This window comes from Laetiporus sulphureus, assembly GCF_001632365.1.
Source record: "Laetiporus sulphureus 93-53 unplaced genomic scaffold LAESUscaffold_55, whole genome shotgun sequence".
Classification (NCBI taxonomy): Eukaryota; Fungi; Basidiomycota; class Agaricomycetes; order Polyporales; family Laetiporaceae; genus Laetiporus; species Laetiporus sulphureus.
In genome coordinates this window covers 83,542-103,042 of record NW_024468564.1, presented here as the reverse complement: position 1 = coordinate 103,042, position 19,501 = coordinate 83,542, and the positions used below count along the sequence as shown (strand labels likewise).

Below are 19,501 nucleotides of genomic sequence, written 5' to 3'. Positions count from 1 at the left end.
CTGTTGGCCATCACCCATTGGCCCCTCAACAGTGGGCCCACTTACAGGCATTTATCTCATTGGATTAGATAGGATTACCTTAGCGTATCCACGGCCATTGTAGATAGTTGCTATGACGAAGTCCAGAATCATTACCAGTTCTGGCAATATATTCACATGTAGGTATCTGAGGTCTCACAGTAGCACAGTGCCAGGGGCCCTGCCCTACATGTATATAAGCCCATGAGGATCTAAGGGAGAACCTTAGATTCATTATACTATTGTATGCGGCCAGCAGGCCAGCTCCCCCCTTTTCACCTTTTGTGCAAGGCCATGCATTGGGGCTTTGCCTTGATTGCTGGTTGTATGCCACTGTGCGCCATCCTCAGCCTAGCCCTTGTGGCAGGCTTTTATGTTGTGGATTTATTTGTGCAGGTCACACAAGCAGACTTGCCCTTAATTGGGTTAAGTGCTTTGTGCTTTGTGACAGCCACCATAATGTACTTTGGTTTCTGCAATGCTCCTAGCACCTTCTCAACAATGATGAATACAGTCCTTGAAGACTTAATTCACACTGGAAAGGTGGTAGTCTACTTAGACGACATCCTCATATTTACGGATGATCTCAAAGAACACCGACGACTAGTAAAAGCAGCTCTACAGCGCCTCTGGGACAATGACTTATATGCCAAACCGGAAAAATGCTTCTTTGAACAATCCTTAATCAAGTATCTTGGCATGGTCATCAGCAAGAACTCAGTACAGATGGACCATGCTAAAGTCGAAGGTGTACTTGGCTGGCCCGCACCTACTAAGGTCAAACAAGTACAGGCCTTTTTAGGATTCGCGAATTTCTACAGGTGATTTATAAAGGAATTTGCAAAGCTTGCACGACCTTTAATGCTTCTCACCTGCAAGGACGTGCCCTGGCAATGTGTCATGGCAACACCGGACAAGAGATCAAAAAGACTAAAAAGGGACAGTCACGTGGAATGTGCCGCCCTGATCTCCCTGATCCCAAGAAATCCCCCTACCTTATGTGGCGCAAGAGCCTGAGACTTATAGTCAAGGTGGCTGATGCAGGAAAGGGTGAAAGATATATGATGGAGCTGGTAAGCTCAGTAGGGTGCTACAATAGTAGACGAGGAGAAACAATCTGAAGTTTCGTCCTCTACATGGCTGGTCTTATATACACGTACAGCGGGCTATCTTACCTAAGCTACCTATCTACGGGTATAAGCTAATGGCCGTACATGAAACAATGGAATGTTCAGAAGTAGAACAATAAGTGGGAAGATCGATGGTTGCTGCAGTAATGCGTGTGCACATCGTTCCTATCTTGGTTTCCCTTTTGTTCTCCAGTGTGAACATCGTGCCTCTCTAGGCTTCTGGCTAAACTAATAGGAAGTGGAAGGCCGATGCATAACAATAGTCTTTGTTCCCTTTGTTCCCAAATGGGTGCCTCTATTGTATCCTGGAATAGATAGGTCTGACCATATCATCCGCGGGTCTGGACCATAACATGTGATGTGGACTATTACCTGATCTTCTACGTGTTGCATCTGTGGCTGAGTGGCATGAGATATTGGTGAAGCACGTGATCTGTGGTGTGAGAAAAGTCATGTGCGGACTTTGTGGCGAAAATCTGTGACACAATGGAAGGAAGAGCAAGACCAAGCCTTCAGTGCACTCAAAATGGCGTTCACCTCAGCCCAAATCTTACAACTCCTCAACGACACTGCACCATATCATCTGGAGACTGATTCCTCAGACTATGCAACTGGTGCAGTACTTGAACAACTGGGAGAAGACAAGCTATAGCATCCAGTCGCATACTACTCAAAGTCACTCAATGAACATAAGAGAAACTACGAGATTTATGACAAGGAAATGCTTGCAATTATTCAGGCACTAGAAGAATACTGGCACTACTTAGAAGGATACCCAGAACTCATTGAGATTTGGTCAGACCATCTCAACCTTACATACTTCCGTCAGACACAGAAATTATCCTGGCGCCAAGCACGCTGGTCATTATTCCTCACATGATTCAATTTTGTACTCAGTCACTGACCTGGAAACACAATGCTTTGTGCTGATCCTCTGTCCAGGAGGCCAGACCATGAGAGGGGGGTAGACAGTGACAATTCGAACCAAATGCTGTTAAAACCTGAATTTTTCGCTATCAATGTGATTCGACCCGCTCACGCATCTGAAGTTGATGATGCTTAACTACTGGAAAGGATCAAGAAGGCACTCACAGATGACACGATGACCAAGAATTATTGTGCACTTTTGACTACAGGACAGCGCAAATTTGGGAAAATCTCGCAGAATGGAACTTTGAGCACAGATTGCTGCTCCATCGTGGAAAGGTTTATGTCCCCAAAGATCAACAGCTATGCCTCAACCTAATAAAGCTCCATTATGACACATTACCAGCCAGACACCCAGGCAGGTTTAAAACATTAGAGCTCATTACTTGGAACTATTGGTGGCTAGGAATGTCTGTAATGGTTAAACAATACGTACAAGGTTGCGACAGTTGTCAACGCAACAAGTACTCAAGGGAAAAACCATACGGACTACTACAACCAAATGAGGTACCAGGAGGACCATGGAAGATCATCACAGTAGATCTCATCACACAACTTCCTACAGCCATGGACTTTAGGGGAGAAAAGAAGATGACAATACTTGTCGTCGTAGACAGACTCACGAAGTGAGCGCACTTTTATGCAATGGATGACACAGTCACATCGTCGCAAGTCACTAATGTATTCTATAATGAAGTCTTCAAACTCCACGAATTGCCACGCCAGATTATCTCAGACAGAGGTACTCAGTTTGCGAGCAAACTATTTCAGGAGTTTTGTCAGAAGCTCAGTATAAAGTCAACAATGTCTACAGCATACCATCCCCAAACAGATGGTCAGACGGAAAGGGTTAACCAGGTGTTGGAACAGTACCTCCGCATGTACTGCAACCACAGACAAAATGATTGGGTCTACTATCTGCCAACAGCAGAATTCTCATACAACAACCAGACCCATGAGTCCACCGCACTTTCCCCATTCTTCATCGAATATGGCCGACACCCAAAAATGGCATGAGACGTCCACGAATCAATATGTCACCCCTCATTGGAACATTTATTTGCCCACCGAACCGAGGCACAAGAACAGGCAAAGGCAGCATTGGAAGTTTTGGCTTCACGGATGAAATGGTACTTCGATGAGAAAAAGGGAGAAGTCCCATTCAAAGTCGGAGACCTAGTACTACTCAAGGGAAAAGACCTCAGAGTAAAAGTCAAATCCGTGAAGCTAGGCACACAAAACTTCGGACCTTACAAAGTACTTCAGAAGCTAGGCCCAGTCACGTTCAAACTGGAATTGCCCAAGCAAATGAAGGTACACCCGGTCTTCCATGCTAGCAAGTTGATCATGTACCATCAAGACACGGTCACACACCATGTACCCCCAAAGCCCCCAGCCATAGAAATCGAAGGAGAACCAGAATTTGAAGTTAAAGAAATACTAGACTCGAAGGTCGTAAGGGGAAGGGTCCAATACCTCGTCAAATGGAAAGGCTATGACCATTCCGATGATACATGGGAACCCCAAACAAATCTTACCAATGTCGATGAGCTTCTTCAAGAATTCCACCAGCAACACCCAGACTCAGCCAAAGCACCAATCAGGGTTGTCACGCTTGGTGGAAAATGCTTCAAATTATCCTCATACGAAGTTGCACTGATATCCACACATAATATCAACATGTCTGACCACCCGGACGAGTTCTTCCTATATCATAAAATGACAGATCTCACCAAATCACTGAAAAAATCCTCAAATGAAGCAGCAGGATGGGACATTTATGCAGCAGAAATGCATAAAATTCCTTTGCATTCATGAGCTGTGGTAGGAACGGGAGTCGCAATTGACCCTCCCAGACACACCTATACATGAATAGCTCCACGCAGCAGACTTGCTGCATGAGGAATTGACATGGGCGCAGGAGTTGTTGACCCTGATTACACTGGAGAACTCAAGGTCGTACTGATTAACACAACAGATTTCATCTTTTCGGTCAAGCCAGGAGACAGGATAGCCGAGATAATCTTCGAATATTATGCTGAGGGGCTTCCCTTCTGAAGTTACCAACCGTTGCGAGCAACTAAAAGAGGAAATAAAGGTTTTGGCTCCTCGAGACAATGAGCCTTGAGAGGGGGGTAGTGTCACAGATTTTCACCACAAAGTCTGCATGTGACTTTTCTCACACCACAGACCACGTGCTTCACCAATATCTCATGCCACTCAGCCACAGACGCAACACATAGAAGATCAGGTAATAGTCCACATCACATGTTATGGTCCAGACCCGCGGATGATATGGTCAGACCTATCTATTCCAGGATACAATAGAGGCACCCATTTGGGAACAAAGGGAACAAAGACTATTGTTATGCATCGGCCTTCCACTTCCTATTAGTTTAGCCAGAAGCCTAGAGAGGCACGATGTTCACACTGGAGAACAAAAGGGAAACCAAGATAGGAACGATGTGCACACGCATTACTGCAGCAACCATCGATCTTCCCACTTATTGTTCTACTTCTGAACATTCCATTGTTTCATGTACGGCCATTAGCTTATACCCGTAGATAGGTAGCTTAGGTAAGATAGCCCGCTGTACGTGTACATAAGACCAGCCATGTAGAGGACGAAACTTCAGATTGTTTCTCTTTGTCTACCATCTGTAGCACCCACTGAGCTTACCAGCTCCTTGATATATCTCTAACCCTTTTCCTGCACCAGCTACATTGACTAGTAAGTCTCAGGCTCTTGCACCACATAGAGATCAGGGGGATTATTTGGGATCAGGGGGATCAGGGCAGCACATTCCACATGACTGTCCCTTTTTTAGTCTTTTTGATCTCTTGTCTGGTGGTGCCATGACAACTCCTTGTCTGAGATTTTTTTGCGTGACATGATGGCCAGCATCAAATTCGCATCGTTGAATCAGATAAATCACAGATGAATGTCCAAGCTACACTCATCCCCCCCTGGTACTTCAAAGGTGCAAGTTCGTGTCATTTCCACTTTTCTGATCTAAGCTCGTGGATTCCGCAGCACCATCCTGACTTGGTCTGCTTGTCTTCATTGCACCATCAAGCGCATAACTTCTGTTCATGGCTGCAAAGTCACTGAAACCTGCACTCGTGCTCCTGCTGATTGTTTGAGGAGCAGCAAAGGAGAGTGAGATGTGACTGTCTTCCTCCCAGGACCTCTGGAAGAATGCCTGACTAAGCATATTGGCAAGTAACATGTTTGCATACCTGTCTTGAATGGTCAGCATAAGAATTCTGATCTGTTCATAAGTGGGTGATGCACAGCTCATTAAGTGGTGTGTCACTTGATGAAAGAGTGAGGAGGGTGTAGCATCATATCAAGATTGTGGGCTTACAAAACCGTATATACCAGAGTTCCCTAAGATGTTCATAAAAATGTGACAGAAGTGCTCAAAATAAGTAATGCACTTGATAGCTAAGGCAAACTGTGATATCCACAATGGCAAAAGTCGCTGAATGCCCATGAGGTCAAATAGCATACAACGTATGCTGTGATCATACCAGCTAGAGTCCCAGTCTCTACAACAAGTCACACGACCTTGTTGACCAGAGTGTCAGTCTTCTTGAATCCAGTCTTCAATTGGAGCATCTGTACACCCAGAGCTCCTAGTGAGTATCCTACACTTGATTACAGGAAGCTGACAAACCACTATCGTCATTGATACTGCAATTACAACATCGACGAGCACACTGCTGACCAACCATATCTGCTGTTACAAAGCACAAAGCACTTAACCCAATTAAGGGCAAGTCTGTTTGTGTGACCTGCACAAATGATTCACATAAAAGGTTGCCCTAAGGCTAACCTGAAGAAGCCTGCCACAAGGGCTAGGCTGAGGATGGCGCACAGTGGCATACAATCAGCAATCAAGGCAAAGCCCCAATGCATGTCCTTGCACAAAAGGTGGAAGGGGGCAGCTGGCCTGCTGGCTGCATACAATAGTATAATGAATCTAAGGTCATCCCTTAGATTCTCATGGGCTTATATACATGTAGGGCTGGACACTTGTCACTCTAACTAAGGTGTACCTACTGGGGTATTAGCAAGCTACATGTGGGAACATCATGCCAAAATCAGTAAGGGCTCTGGCAGCAACTACATATGACAACTATCTACAAAGGCCGTGGTTACACCAAGGTAATCCTATCTCATCCAATGAGATAATTGCCTGTAAGTGGACCCACTGTTGAGGGGCCAATGGGTGACGGCCAACAGGACATATCACAACAGTTGTAACTTCAGGTGAGAGGATCTGTCCAAACTCAGAACAATGAGTGGGACGATCAGTCTTCATCTGGATCAGTTTGTGAGAAGATTCAGCCTATCCTGTATCTGGCTATACTGTATGCCAGTTGGTAGGGGGATCCCTTGCAGTGCCTGCCCATTGGCTAGGTGGCAAAGTGATACCACTATCTGAGTGGCGAATTGGGTGCTTGCTAGCTTGATGATTCAATGAGCTTGGGTGAGCCTATTGTGGATCAAAGGTTTCCATTCTGGGCAAGTGGCCTGGTGTCATGTGACCAACACCTGACAATTTCTGAATAGGGCAAGTGGCCAGTGTCATGTGACTGGGTGGCTGAATCATGGACGCTTGGTGGTTATGTGGTAGACACAGTCATATCTGCAATGTATGTGGCAGTATTGTGCTATTTGTCCAAGTATCTACTTTGTGAGACCAATATGAAGGTTGACGTCTGAATAACCACTTGTGGTTGCCAAATGAGGACTTTAATGGTGCAAAAAGAAAGATGCCACCTAATACTGTGACATCTGCACGCTTTATAAACTTCATTAGAGTTATTTATCACTCTCATCATGTAGTGACTTACAATGAGCTCTGAGGTCAATGCTGTCAGATTCATAAGTGTTCCTGCACTCATCTGAGACCTATGTCAGTTGAGTGCAACAGCTGTGGTTGTTCATATCTTCTCCTTAATTCTGCATGCAAATGTGCCACCAGCCTGGATCAGCACCAACTGACATATTATGAACTGGTCAACTATGGCAACAAAGATCAGCAGTGTCTCTAAAATCACTCACGAAAACAATAATGCCTCCCAAAGTGCGTGAGTTGACAAGCTTTGCAATGCATCAGGCAAAATAGACTTGCATGGTCGCTGATACAATATCACATATAATGAACATGCTGAACCAGCAAGTATACACCCCATCAAATACTGAGACATTTTCAAAGTTGTTCACAAAAGCATCGAAAATCATGCTGGTGAGCAAACTAACCTGTACCCACTCAAAGATTCACATTTCATACACTGTGGAGTTCACAAAAGCTGAACAGTTAATCACATAGCGGACTTATGGTCCAGTGACATATCAAGCAGTTTGTATATCAATTTGTCATGAGGGAAGTAAATATAGTACATGTCTAGTGAATACGATGAGCGCAAAGGATGACAAGTGCCAGACATGACTTACAGACTTAGATTGACAGCATGCCATGCAAACACCATAATGGAGTAGGCGATGAACTTAAGACAATAATCGTTCAGAATCAGATTTAGAAATGATAAAAGGCTTGGTTAGTACTGGAGGTCCTGTACTGTCATATGTTCCAAGTCAGCCATAATTTAGTACAGGTAGCAAGAAGATACAAACATTAGCCTGAAAGCATTGCTCGATGCGTCATTTGCTGCTGCCATTTTGAAGGCAGAATGTCAGAGAGCCGTGGAAGGGCTGTAGCTTACAGAAGTACCCATGATGACATTTGCATGATATATGGGCATGACTGAAGAACTTCTCCCAAACGAACAGCATCATATCAGTTCTTAGATGGGCTATTGGCTCAAAGTCACTAAAAGATTCACTCAGCACTCACGAGAAGTCTTCTCCATCAGTAACCTTTACACAGGCTCTGTCTTAGTCGTACATCATACAGCTACATCTATCAAAGGCATTGATGGGCATTCAACGTTCAGGCCTCAGGTTTGATGACACAAAAATGGATGTGGGCATTGACAGTTGAGCTCTGCAGCAGTCTTGGCCTGAAGTTAATGGCCCGAAGTCAACAAGTGCCGAACACACTGAACTCGATACAGTGATGTACATGATTTAGTGTTGTACACTGTGAAGGTAATGATAGAGCTGTTCCTATTCCAACCTGCTTATCAGCGGTGTCTGATCACTTTGAAACTGCATAAAGCACAAGTCACATATGATACCTACAATCTTACAACATCGACTTGGAGCCCACTCACTGACAGCTCTGACTGGCAACAGACTCTGTTCATGAGTGCATGCAGCAGAGTGTTTGAACGTTCTCATGAAAAGTGTCACAAGTGTCCACATGGAAGGACCTGTCGGGAACTGTGTCAGCCATCACATACCATGAAAAGACGCTGATGCATCATGTGTGCTTATCATACCACTATTGTAGCTACAGGATTCAGCTGTGAGTTCTCTCCCATTATAAAAATCAGAGAGATGGACACCGTGCAACACATATAATCTGCATCAGAGCTGTCATCTTTCTACAGCATCAAGAGGCCTGTACAATGCATGGCTAATCAAACCAAAATCAAGGGCCTCTGCAGTGCTATCTCTTAGCCAGACTGCCTCATCATGACAGTTCTTCGAGTTCCATCACGTAGTCTGAATGCAGATGGAAAACATCTCCCAATTGTGCAATTGCTTCTCTTCTGTATGACCAGATTTTATCTTAGTCCATCGCTAAATTGTCCTCGAGATACGCCGAACCAATTCAGAAAATTTCTGAAGACTTGTCATGGTGCATCATAGATTCTGCCAAAAGGCAAGGAAATGGCTGCAAGGTGCTAGCCGCACTCACTGACCTGCACAAATACCAAAATAAGGGCCTGCCAGAAAGGGTCAGGCCAAAAAGGCATGCAGTGACATGCAGCCTGCAAAAAGGGGCTTAAAGGGCCCTTCGCCTTATATCACACAAATGAAATAGGTGAATGAAACTGGGGATACCCAGCTTCCTCATAGGTACTTATATATATGTAGAGCAGGGCCCCTGGCACTGTGCTACTATGAGATCTCAGATACCTACATGCGAACATATAGCCAAAATCAGTAATGATTTTGTATTCGTTATGACAACTATCTACAAAGGGCCGTGGATATGCTAAGGTAATCCTATCTAATCCAATGAGACAATTGCCTGTAAGTGGGCCCACTGTTGAGGGGCCAATGGGTGATGGCCAACAGGGCACATCACAATGGTTGCAACATCAGATGAGAGGATCTGTCCAAACTCAGAACAATGAGTGGGACAATCAGTCTTCATCTGGATAAGGTTGTGAGAAGATCCAGCCTATCCTGTATCTGGCTATACTGTATGCCAGTTGGTAGGGAGATCCTTTGTGGTGCCTGCCTATTGGCTAGGCAGCAAAGTGGTGCCATTATTTTGAGTGACGAATTGGGTGCTTGCTAGGTTGATGGTCCAATGGGTTCCTTTCTTGGCAAGTGGCCTGGTGTCATGTGACCAATGCCTGACAACTTCTGAATAGGGCAAGTAATCAGTGTCACATGACTGGGTGGCTGAATCATGGACGCTTGGTGGTTATGTGGTAGACACAGTCGTATTCGCAATGTATGTGGCAGTATTGTGCTATTTGTTCAAGTATCCACTTTATGAGACCAATATGAAGGTTGGCGTCCGAATAACCACTCAAATAAGGACTTTTAATGGTGCAAAAAGAAAGGTGCCATTTAATACTGTGACAAGACTTCTGATAGGTATCGCAAGAAAAGAGCATGCTGGTGTCTATCACTACCACTGGTGCTAGACTGTTAATATTATGTAACAAGCACCGACAGCGATACTACAGTACTGACGTTGGAATCAACAGTTACCACTGACTCTGTGGCTCAAGATGAAACTGTTTCAATGCTCTATTCTGTCTATAAGACGCATTATGCTATACGTTTTAGGTGAAATCGGGCTAGTAGTTTTGCACAGCCTCAATATTCAGGGCACCAGCGACCACTCCAGCTCTGCTCTGATGGAAACTTACGAACAGTTACTACTACAATTGCAATAAGGCACTCTGAACCATCTACATATTACTTCTTATGAGCAGCTGAGGTAGGGTTTGAATGCAATTCTGAGCTTCACCAACTATAGTAGTTTGGATCTAGCACAGCAGCCACACCCTACAACGATCTCTTCAAATGGACTTTTATGCTAGGTGGGTCAAAGAACTCATGCAAGCATATGCAAGGTCATGCTTAGAAGTACGTGTAGCTTCTATTCATGATTGGTGATTGCGATGATGAGGGAACACTCCACTCATTATTAAAAACAAACATCACATTGTTTTACGTTTTGTCTCCTCCCTAATATTCTAATACAGATGATGGGTATCTGTCATACAGTATATCAATAAAAGCACGCAAAGGTGTGTGTCATATTGATCAAGCACGACAATTAAGCTACCTCTATGTGTCACCAGAAGATGATAATGAGGTCATCAGTGAGACATATCCAAATGTCCAGAGTTTAATGCATGAAACCTGATAGAATTTTGTAACAAGTAATACAATCAATTGCATCTTGTGTATAGGTTCTCCATTCAGGCTGGTGACGCCAACCACTTAACGTAGGGTGCATTTCATGAGTTAACTGTGCAGTTTCATTTGTACTTACACAGCTCGCAATGCAGATGTCCGGCGTCATTAAAAAAGGATTGAGAGTATCACACACCATGGTGTCTCTTGCTACAAACCTCCTCTGCTAATCATGTTGCATGAACGTTCCATCAGTATGTTCTGATCACAAATTATTTAACTGGGTGCTCATCGACAATCCATTTGCTAACATGATCAGCATTTCAAAATGCTCCAAGTCGACACTGCACCTTTGTTCTTATCATAGACCTGGTCTGGTGTACTTCTTTTATCAGACATCAATTTCATCAGGACAGATGCTCTAAGTTTGTCTGTTTGAGATTATTTATGTATCAGTAGTGATGTGTCAGGCCCGGCCTCAAGCTGTAAGCCACGCTGAGCTGAGCCTAAAAAATCTGAGCTAGGCCAGGCCCTGAGGGTTGGCCTCACAGGGCTCACAGCCTGGCTTGCACTTTAGGAAAGCTGAGGCTGAGCCGCAAAGCCATGGCTTTATAGTAGCACATCATTTGGTGCTGTACAGGATGAACTGGAGGGTGAGCCAATGATGTGTTGCAATCATTGCAGATTGCTATCATAATGAGTGCGGAAGACCCACCACCGGCTAACAAGCAGCTCAGATGACCAGGACTGAAGCTCAGGAATGCTGAAAATGTTGCTGAGCCTGAGATCTCTTCCCATCGATGAAAGGCCTTGGGCACTGCTTCTCACCCTGCACCTTATGCAGCATCCCCTGCATTTTCTCACCTGACATCTTCTCACCCTGCTCCTCATGCTACATCCCTCACATGTTCTCATCCTGCACCTTATGATTCTTGGAAGACCACAACCTTTGCAAAGTGCAGTGCAAGTGACGCAGATCTCGTCAAAACAACCTTTGCAAAGCGTAGTGCAAGTGATGCGGATCTAAGCAGAACATCTGTAATCAATGTTGATGAAGACAGTCGACTCATCAAGAGATCACGGTCTTCATGAGCTTTAGACGACGATGTGAGTCAGGAGTCCGAGGGGGATGTTGATTAATTTTCTCTGCTGTAATCTGTAAGTTTCTGGCTACTAACACTTACTCAGAGTCAGTGAGCATACAGTGGCAGGTAGAGCCAGTGTGCATTCACCCTAAGGGTGCAGATGATGACATCATTGTTTTAAACATTGATGAGCCATCGAAGCCTCCACAGGAGGGAAGGAGCTGCGATGTTGTACACTTTTTCTCCAGCCCCTATGACAAGAAGATCAACAATTCAGCAAAGAGCCACCGTAACTGCAACGTTTGCAAGTAAGTAACCATTATTGTACAGTGATTTGATCTAACTGCATCATCTTTCAGAAAAAAATGCGGTGATACATCACTTGTGAATGAGCATACAACATTGCACAGGCATCTTCAATCAGCTCACGAGGTATGCATCACATTTTTCTACAATAGGTGTGATCTCAAGATTCATATGAAGGGAGAATACCATGCATGATGCGATAACAATGACTTCATATCGATGCTGCCGAAGAACACAAAATGCAGCCGTAACGAAGCCAAGGTTTTTGAGCAAACATGCCTTGACTCACATTTGACAGAGCGGCCACACAAAGAGTACATCATGCCGTACTCTGATGCGCTCTTCCGTGAAGCATCCATCGAGTGGATCATAGCAACAGATCAGGTATGATTTGATTACAGTCTTTCTGTTGTGGCAGTCACTCATAACTACTCTATTAGCCAATACAAGCCCTTGAACATGCATCATTCAAGAAGATGATCGACGTTGCAGCTCACGCAACCAATGGTGTCGAAATCTCGAACTGCAAGCAGTTATGCCATCAAGTAATCGACATGTTCAAGCGGCAGATGATGAAGCTGTGGGAACGATTGACGGTATGTTTTTGCTTAATTTAATTAATTATCTGTGGCCCACTCGAGTCATTTACATAAACAGAGTGAAGCTGTAAAGGGTCTGATCAGTCTCACCTGTGATGCATACCAGGCCTCCACAACAGATGGATACTTCGCTGTTACCACACACTGGATAGAGGAAGTACTGCCCAGGAAGTGGACGCTCGAAAGCATGCTACTGGGCTTCATTCAGCTGAACAATGCTTACAATGGAGCACGATTGAAACATGCGCTCTTCAAAGTCGTCGAATGCATGCATATTGAACATAAAGTATGCATTCTGTTTATGCGATATGTGTGGCTGATAAAACTGTCATCGCAGATTGGCTATATTACATGTGATAATGCCATAAATAATGACATGATAATGTCATGTTTTGCATGACATTTGCAAGCAGCAACAGGGAAGCCATTCAACCTTAAGAATCATCGTATTCAGTGAGTCATTATGGAGATAATATGAATATCGTACCTCATTCATGATCTCCCTAGCTGTCTGGCACATATCATAAATCTCGCAACACAAGCACTCATCTTGACATACAGCAAGTCTTCGCATTATGACCCTGAGAAGCCGGACATGGTTTCAACGAACGTCGATGGTTCACGTCATGATGAAGTTGGTCTAGTGCGAGCAGTCTCAGTCAAAGTATGTGGTTTTATTTCACTTTATCATGTATTCCTAATTTCACATCATAGGAGTGTTCATCTGCAAAGCGCAAACAGCTTTTCAAGGACATTCAGTTTCATAAGAAGGTCAAAATACCACAGCAGCTGCTCTCGACATGCCAGTTCACTGGTCATCAACTTACGTGATGCTTGAATGTTCAGAAGAGCTACGAGAGGTTAGTCCTTACTTATTATACAATTTTATGCTCCTTGCCCACTATCTGCTTTCTGCAAGTTTGTTGACACATTTGTGTATGAGATGGTGAGAGAGGAGAAAGATCTTATAAAGTGACAGAAGCTCGACGAACTGCAGCTCATGGTAGATGAGTGAGACTGAGTAAAGCTATTCTTAGATTTGCTTACAGTGTGTCATTGTCTCCACAACCATTTGCGTATACTGAATGACAATGCAGCATTCAAATAATGTGCGGCAAGCATTCTGATCAAATCGAGGTCCTTCCCTCCATCTCGCTCTTCCTGCACTCAAAGCCCTTCACAAGGCTTGGACATCACGCACCAAACATGATAAGTATGCAGTGTTCAGCGAAGCACTCCACGTGGTGACAGTGAAGATCAGTGACTACTATGAAAGATCAGCAGAGTCAGACGCATACATTTTCGCAATGTGTCAGTATATTATCCATTCGTTTCATTGTTATCTCACTGATTATCAATCTCTCACTTGCAGTGCTTGATATATCGCAAAAAATGAAACACATTCATAAGCATTGGGGAGAGGAGCTGCTGAAGGAGAGTCTCGATCATGCAGAAGGCATTGTAGCTACCACTTCTTGTCCTCTCTAGATGAAAATCAGTAATGTTGTGCTAGTATAAGGCACGATATTTTCAGCTGTATCTGAGTGGCCTGCCTTGTCCATCTATGCTGCAATTTGGTACAATGCCCATAGCAAGGTCAGACAGCTTATTCATGAGTTATCCGATGATGAAGACGAAGATGATATAGGTGGACATGAGACTGTCAGTGATCCAGCCATGTCATGGCTTGCTGATTTCCATGGCTATCTTAATTCAGCTGACATACTTGGAAATCATACCATCATCGAGTGGTGGGGGGTACGAGTTTTTGTCATTGGATTCTTTGCGACAGTACTGACTGAGCTCAGTCTAACGCAGATATGTAGATATCCTGTCTGGAGCTCACTCGCTCGAGACTTCCTTGCCATTATGGCATCATCTGTATCAAGCAAGCGCACATTCTCCTCAGCCGGCATTATCATTAGCAAATGTCGCAACCATTTGAAGGCTGATATCATTGAAGTGTTGCAATGCTTGAAATGCATGCTTCGACATGCCTTGATTTTTCACCAGGAGCCTGTCGCATTAGGGTTTGAAGATACTGAGATTGCTGAGATTTTAGAAAACTCGGACCAGGGACGGAATGGGCTCATCTATAACGGTCTCTCAGATGATGAAGGAGATACAGAATTTGGGGACAAGGACGATGATGTCTTTGTATCTACATTATGAATTAATTACGAATAAAAATCGCTTTTTTTGAGAAAAGCCGGGGCTTTGAGCCGGGCCTGAGCCGAGCTGAGCCTGAGCTGTCTCTCTCAGGCCCAGCTTTCATTCATGATAGGCCTGAGCCTGCTGAAGCTGGGCCTAAGTCGGGGCTTTTGAGCTGAGCTGGGCCCGGCACATCACTATGTATCAGTCGTCACTAACTTCTTCTAGTTGATCTCGCAACGAATCTCAATTCCAGTGCACTGAGGAAGTCTAATACAAATGCCAGCCCACTATGCACCATTACCTCTCTGACCCCATGTCTCCACCATCACTATCTTTGACGTTCTTGGACCTTGTACAGTCGATTTTTATTACATGTGATGCATATGGCGCTGACTCCATCGCCCTATGCTTGAAAATCGATCTAGAAGTGTAAGTTTGTGTTACTAGATGGTATGAGCAGCGACGGGTCCGTAACAATACATCCACGCTGATCAATCAAGTTTCACTAGGCTGGCAGTGCACAATACTATCTTTCGGTCGTCTACATCATGGCGTATCCACGGCGATGCAGCACAAGGTTGGATCCTATTCGTCAATTTCATGAGCCGGCCTTGAGGTCGGAGCGAAGCAGTTGATGCTTCGTTTCAAGACCACGGGAAATTCTTACGGAATGTTGCTTAGTTGTCGGAATGCGAGCGCCCCAGTCAAAATGGACTATTTTCTCATACAAGCCAGTCTGGAATGCATAACTCAGGAAGTGAGACATGTCTTATTACGAAGGGCGTTGCTTTCACGACGGTCGGAGTTGCTTTTAGGGATGGATGTGAAAGTGCCAATGCTGGGACTACAATCAGATAGTAAGATAACCACACTACAACAGAGACGATAATGGCGAATGCAGCGCGTGGCAGAAACAATGACTATATTTACTGGTGGATAGACTTCACCCAGGTGGCAAACTCTTCATAAGCTACCGTCTTCTGAGGCTCATGCCACTTCATGCACATCACGATATGCGTCGTGTCTGCCACTTCGACATACGTCACTTTTTTCTCTCCATTATCCGCCACGAGACGGTCCCGCAGAGCCTTCATAGAGTCTAACGTCATCTCGGCATCACCTCCCATAATGAGCGTCGGTGGCATTCCCGAAAAACATCCCTCGACGTGAGGCAGCTTTGCGGAGCCTGGCGAGATCCATGAGTTGTCGCAAGCGTCTGACTCGGGAAGATTGCCGAGCAACGCTCGGGTACCATAGCCACCGAGGAACCAGGTGACAATGTCTGAATCTGAGTTGCACTGCATTGTCGAGTCGGGCCCTATATGGGTCCGACCCCAGTCGGCAGTAGGTGACAGGAGGAACTGGGCTCGAGGAGGGGGAGGTGACCGGATGGATGCGTTCACGAGGTAACGCACGAGCGCGAAGGCGAGATTGCCGCCAGCTGACTCTCCGGTGATGAGGATGTTGGACGGCTTGAAGCCGAGGTCGTTCACGAGATAATTGTATCCCGCTATCGCATCAATTAGCGCAGCCGGGAACGCCCCCTTCGGAGGGAACAGTGAGCCTTGTGACAGTCGGTACTCGATCTGGAATGCGCGGGTGCAACCCTGATCTTTCGTGTACCTCAGCATCTCCTCGCACATACAAGCGCTGTCCCACTAGGCACTTGCGAAACCCATCTGTGAGAGTGATCAGGCCTACTCGGAATACCATACAAAATGGAAGAGACTTACGACCCACCCTCCACCGTGCAGCTCATAAATGACCTTTTCATCCGGCCCCGCCGACTGACCGACCATCCCATCCGTGCCTCTCTGGCCATACCAGTAGCCGGCCAGTCTGACTGGAACGACGGCGTTCACAGCCGCGGCCTGCTTGATCTCACCGACAATCAGGAATTCCGAGATAGGGTCGAGCCACACGAGACCAACGTCCTCGCCCGACTTGGCGTACGATTCTGGGTTGACACAGAAAAAGTCGATTGATGTCTTGAAGACGATGCCGATTGCTGTTCGGAGGGTGTTGACCATGAGCACATGTGTGAGCGGCCATGTCCTTCGCGGCCCCGAGGATGGCAGGAGATATCTGAGTGACCAGTAGGGTATGCGAACGAAGACGAGTGAGATGCCCGAGTAAACGAGATACGGCGTCTTGAGTGGCTGGTGACGGAATGTAAAATAATTCATGGTGGACTCACCATGCAAATCGACTTGTGGACAGCACGCTAGCGGCCTCCGCGCAGCGCAACTATATGGGTCGCAATGTGCCTACGGCATGGTTGATTGTCACTCGACAGGATCCAGTTCTTCTGGGAATGCATCATATGTGCTAGGCGATCATGATCAGAAACATCAGCGTTCGGGGAAGAATTCCGTCACAAATCATTCCGTCTTCTCACATATAAAAAAGGGCGAAGGAAGCACATCTCGAGGTGACGTGGTCAGCAGACTCGTGCACCGTGGGGATGTATTTATGGAACGCCGAGCCGAGATGTATCACCGTCAAGTAAAATGATCTTCAAGTTGGTTCGCAAACTCAGGCCCGTTTTTCTCGCCGCGAGGAAAAATAGCAACTGACCACAGTAGAAAACGGAGGAGACATACATGGGCCTGTAGTGACGTGGGTCTCTGCGACGTCGGATGTGCAGATTGACAGCCATCTCGTCGTATCGTTGATCTTTCTCATGCGCCCACTGCTGTCAGGCACCTTTCATGATAGAAGTGACCATATCACGGCAATGTTCTCCGATGATCTTCCACTCCTCCTCAAAGGCGAGCATCAGAGCATCGAGGCCATGCGACCTGAAACGAGATCGTCGCTGGTCTAGGTCCCATCCAAGCTATCATCACGGCCGTTTTGCGTGCAGGCAGATGGTAAATCGAGTAGGACAGTGGGCGGAAATGCAGCCCGCGGTTCTACTGTTCTGTGCCTTTCGTCGTCGTACGCCATGAAGTACTACTCACGCAATAGTGAGGAGCTCTGGAAGCGTGAAGCGGCCGAATCACCAAGCACAAGATGCACTCTTGATAGCAGGACATATGAATCAGCATTTTGAAGGCAGGCCCACAAATGTACTACTAGCTGACCAATGTCGAAGGAAACATCACACTTCCGGATGGGATCACCTGTCCGCACCTGATCGCGAGATGACAACGACAGTATGACGTCGCAACAGAAACCGCGCATATCAGACGGCGCTTTCGGGGTCGTAAGAATGGTATCGCAGCGTTCGTGTGGGAGTTCTTCACAGGCTGTTCACCCAGCCCGCAAGGATTCGGAGAGCGTCAGTTCTCTCTGGCTCGTGGAGGGGAAGTACAAGGAAGTCGTGAGTCGAATCGGGGGCCTCGACGTATGTCACCGCGTCATGGCCCATATCCACCACCATCCTGTCCCTCAGCGTGCGCATAGGGTCAAGGGTCATCTCCGCACCACCGGTAATCATCAGCGTCTTAGGCAGGTTCGCGAACATGTCCTTCGTCATTGCGAGGTGTAGCGTTCCGGGGGAAAACCATACCGTCAACGCCACATCGTCGGGCAGATACCCAAGCAACGCTCGCTTGCTGTAACCACTTTGGAAGATAGGGCCCACGAAGTCGGATCGTGAGTGCTTGTACATCGAGGAATCACGTCCGACATGCGTCAACGCCGCGTCCGCCGACGGGGACAGTAGGATCATGCCCCGCGGAGCTGGCAGGCTCGGTAGCTGATATTTGCTGATATAGTATGCGAGGACGAATGCAAGGTTGCCGCCCGCCGAGTCGCCTCCGATGACAATGTCGTTCGCGGAGAAGCCGACCACCTTGAGCAGGTAGCGGTAGCCGGAAATAGCGTCGATGAGCGCGGTTGGGAAAGGGTTGGCTCTTCCGAACGGCTCGGCGCTCGAAAGACGGTATTCAAGGGCGAAGATGCGGGTGTTGGGCAGGTGCTCCTGCAGGCCTTCATACATGTACTTCATGCTGACACTGCTCGGGTTCGCCGTCCCCATCTAGTGATGTACATCATCATCTCCGTCAGGATGTCCGAAATGCAGGTTGGTACTTACAACATACCCTCCACCTGCATAGCTAGCATGAGTTCAAGCGCGAAGGCACGTACAGAGCGGTCCGACTCACCATGCAAGTGATAGATGACTTTCTCTCCCGGAGACGCCTTCTGGCCGACTTCACCACTGGGCCCGCGCGGTCCGATCCAGAAACCAGCCGTCCTGACGGGCTGAACGTTGTTGACGCGTGCGAACTCTTTCACTTCGCCCACGATCAGCTCAGTGGGTACGGGATCGATGAAGACGAGACCGGTGGTGGCGGCGTCTGGCGCATCCTCCTTTGGGTATGCAGGAGTTGGGATACCCGTCTCGTATACGTAAGCAATGTACACCTGGAAAACATTGACGAATATGGCTCTGCCCAAGGTCCAGGTGGTCCTAGGCCGCCAGGACGGAAGGAGATTGATGAGCGTCCAATAGGGCAGTCGCAAGAGCAAACCAGCTACGGTGCTCAGCGTGTAGATGGCCTTGAAAGGCTGGTAGCGGAATGCAAAGACCATGTCGCGTTCAAAAGTGTGTGTGCGATGAAACTTGTGGGAGAGGTGCTTAAGACTGGTGTGCGCGCGCCTCCGAGGCATTGCATCGGGAAAACTCGAATCGACAAGTTTCAAAACAGCAGTCCTGAGGCTTTCTAGAGTTTATTGTCTTTTTTTGGTGACGGCAAGCAGATTACAGTGTCCTAAGTCGGATGCGCTCGCGGCTCATGCATCATGAGTCAC

At 46.5% G+C, this 19,501-nt stretch overlaps 4 protein-coding genes across 4 annotated transcripts; 1 reads left to right on the top strand and 3 right to left on the bottom strand.

Annotated features, from left to right (window-relative positions):
• Positions 1 to 7,200: 7,200 nt before the first annotated feature.
• On the bottom strand, positions 7,201 to 7,362 carry LAESUDRAFT_663145 (uncharacterized protein; the record flags this gene model as incomplete). Its single annotated transcript, XM_040905039.1, has 1 exon — positions 7,201 to 7,362. A coding segment is annotated over one exon (162 nt), but the record flags the coding sequence as incomplete, so codon positions are not given.
• A 4,820-nt stretch (positions 7,363 to 12,182) lies between these two features.
• On the top strand, positions 12,183 to 12,604 carry LAESUDRAFT_663215 (uncharacterized protein; the record flags this gene model as incomplete). Its single annotated transcript, XM_040905045.1, has 2 exons — positions 12,183 to 12,371; positions 12,428 to 12,604. Coding segments are annotated over 2 exons (366 nt in total), but the record flags the coding sequence as incomplete, so codon positions are not given.
• Positions 12,605 to 15,632: 3,028 nt separating this feature from the next.
• On the bottom strand, positions 15,633 to 17,219 carry LAESUDRAFT_752504 (alpha/beta-hydrolase). Its single transcript, XM_040911729.1, has 3 exons — positions 16,938 to 17,219; positions 16,474 to 16,825; positions 15,633 to 16,398 (listed from the first exon to the last, which is right to left on the bottom strand). Exons 2-3 carry the CDS (start codon positions 16,768 to 16,770, stop codon positions 15,667 to 15,669), a joined length of 1,029 nt encoding a protein of 342 aa, XP_040759545.1. The 5' UTR covers positions 16,771 to 16,825; positions 16,938 to 17,219; the 3' UTR covers positions 15,633 to 15,666.
• Positions 17,220 to 17,984: 765 nt separating this feature from the next.
• LAESUDRAFT_763391 (alpha/beta-hydrolase) lies at positions 17,985 to 19,282 on the bottom strand (the record flags this gene model as incomplete). The annotated part of the gene is made up of 3 exons (XM_040913244.1): positions 17,985 to 18,725; positions 18,783 to 18,796; positions 18,853 to 19,282. The coding sequence occupies 3 exons, from the start codon at positions 19,280 to 19,282 to the stop codon at positions 17,985 to 17,987; spliced, it is 1,185 nt and encodes a 394-aa protein (XP_040759544.1).
• Positions 19,283 to 19,501: the final 219 nt, after the last annotated feature.

Excerpts from the sequence above, each read along its gene's own strand:
- LAESUDRAFT_752504 (XM_040911729.1), bottom strand. The coding sequence starts at position 16,770 with ATGGTCAACACCCTCCGAACAGCAATCGGCATCGTCTTCAAGACATCA. Across the intron at positions 16,399-16,473 it reads TGCACGGTGGAGGGTGGGTC|TGGGACAGCGCTTGTATGTG; the intron begins GTAAGTCTCTTC and ends GCAAGTGCCTAG.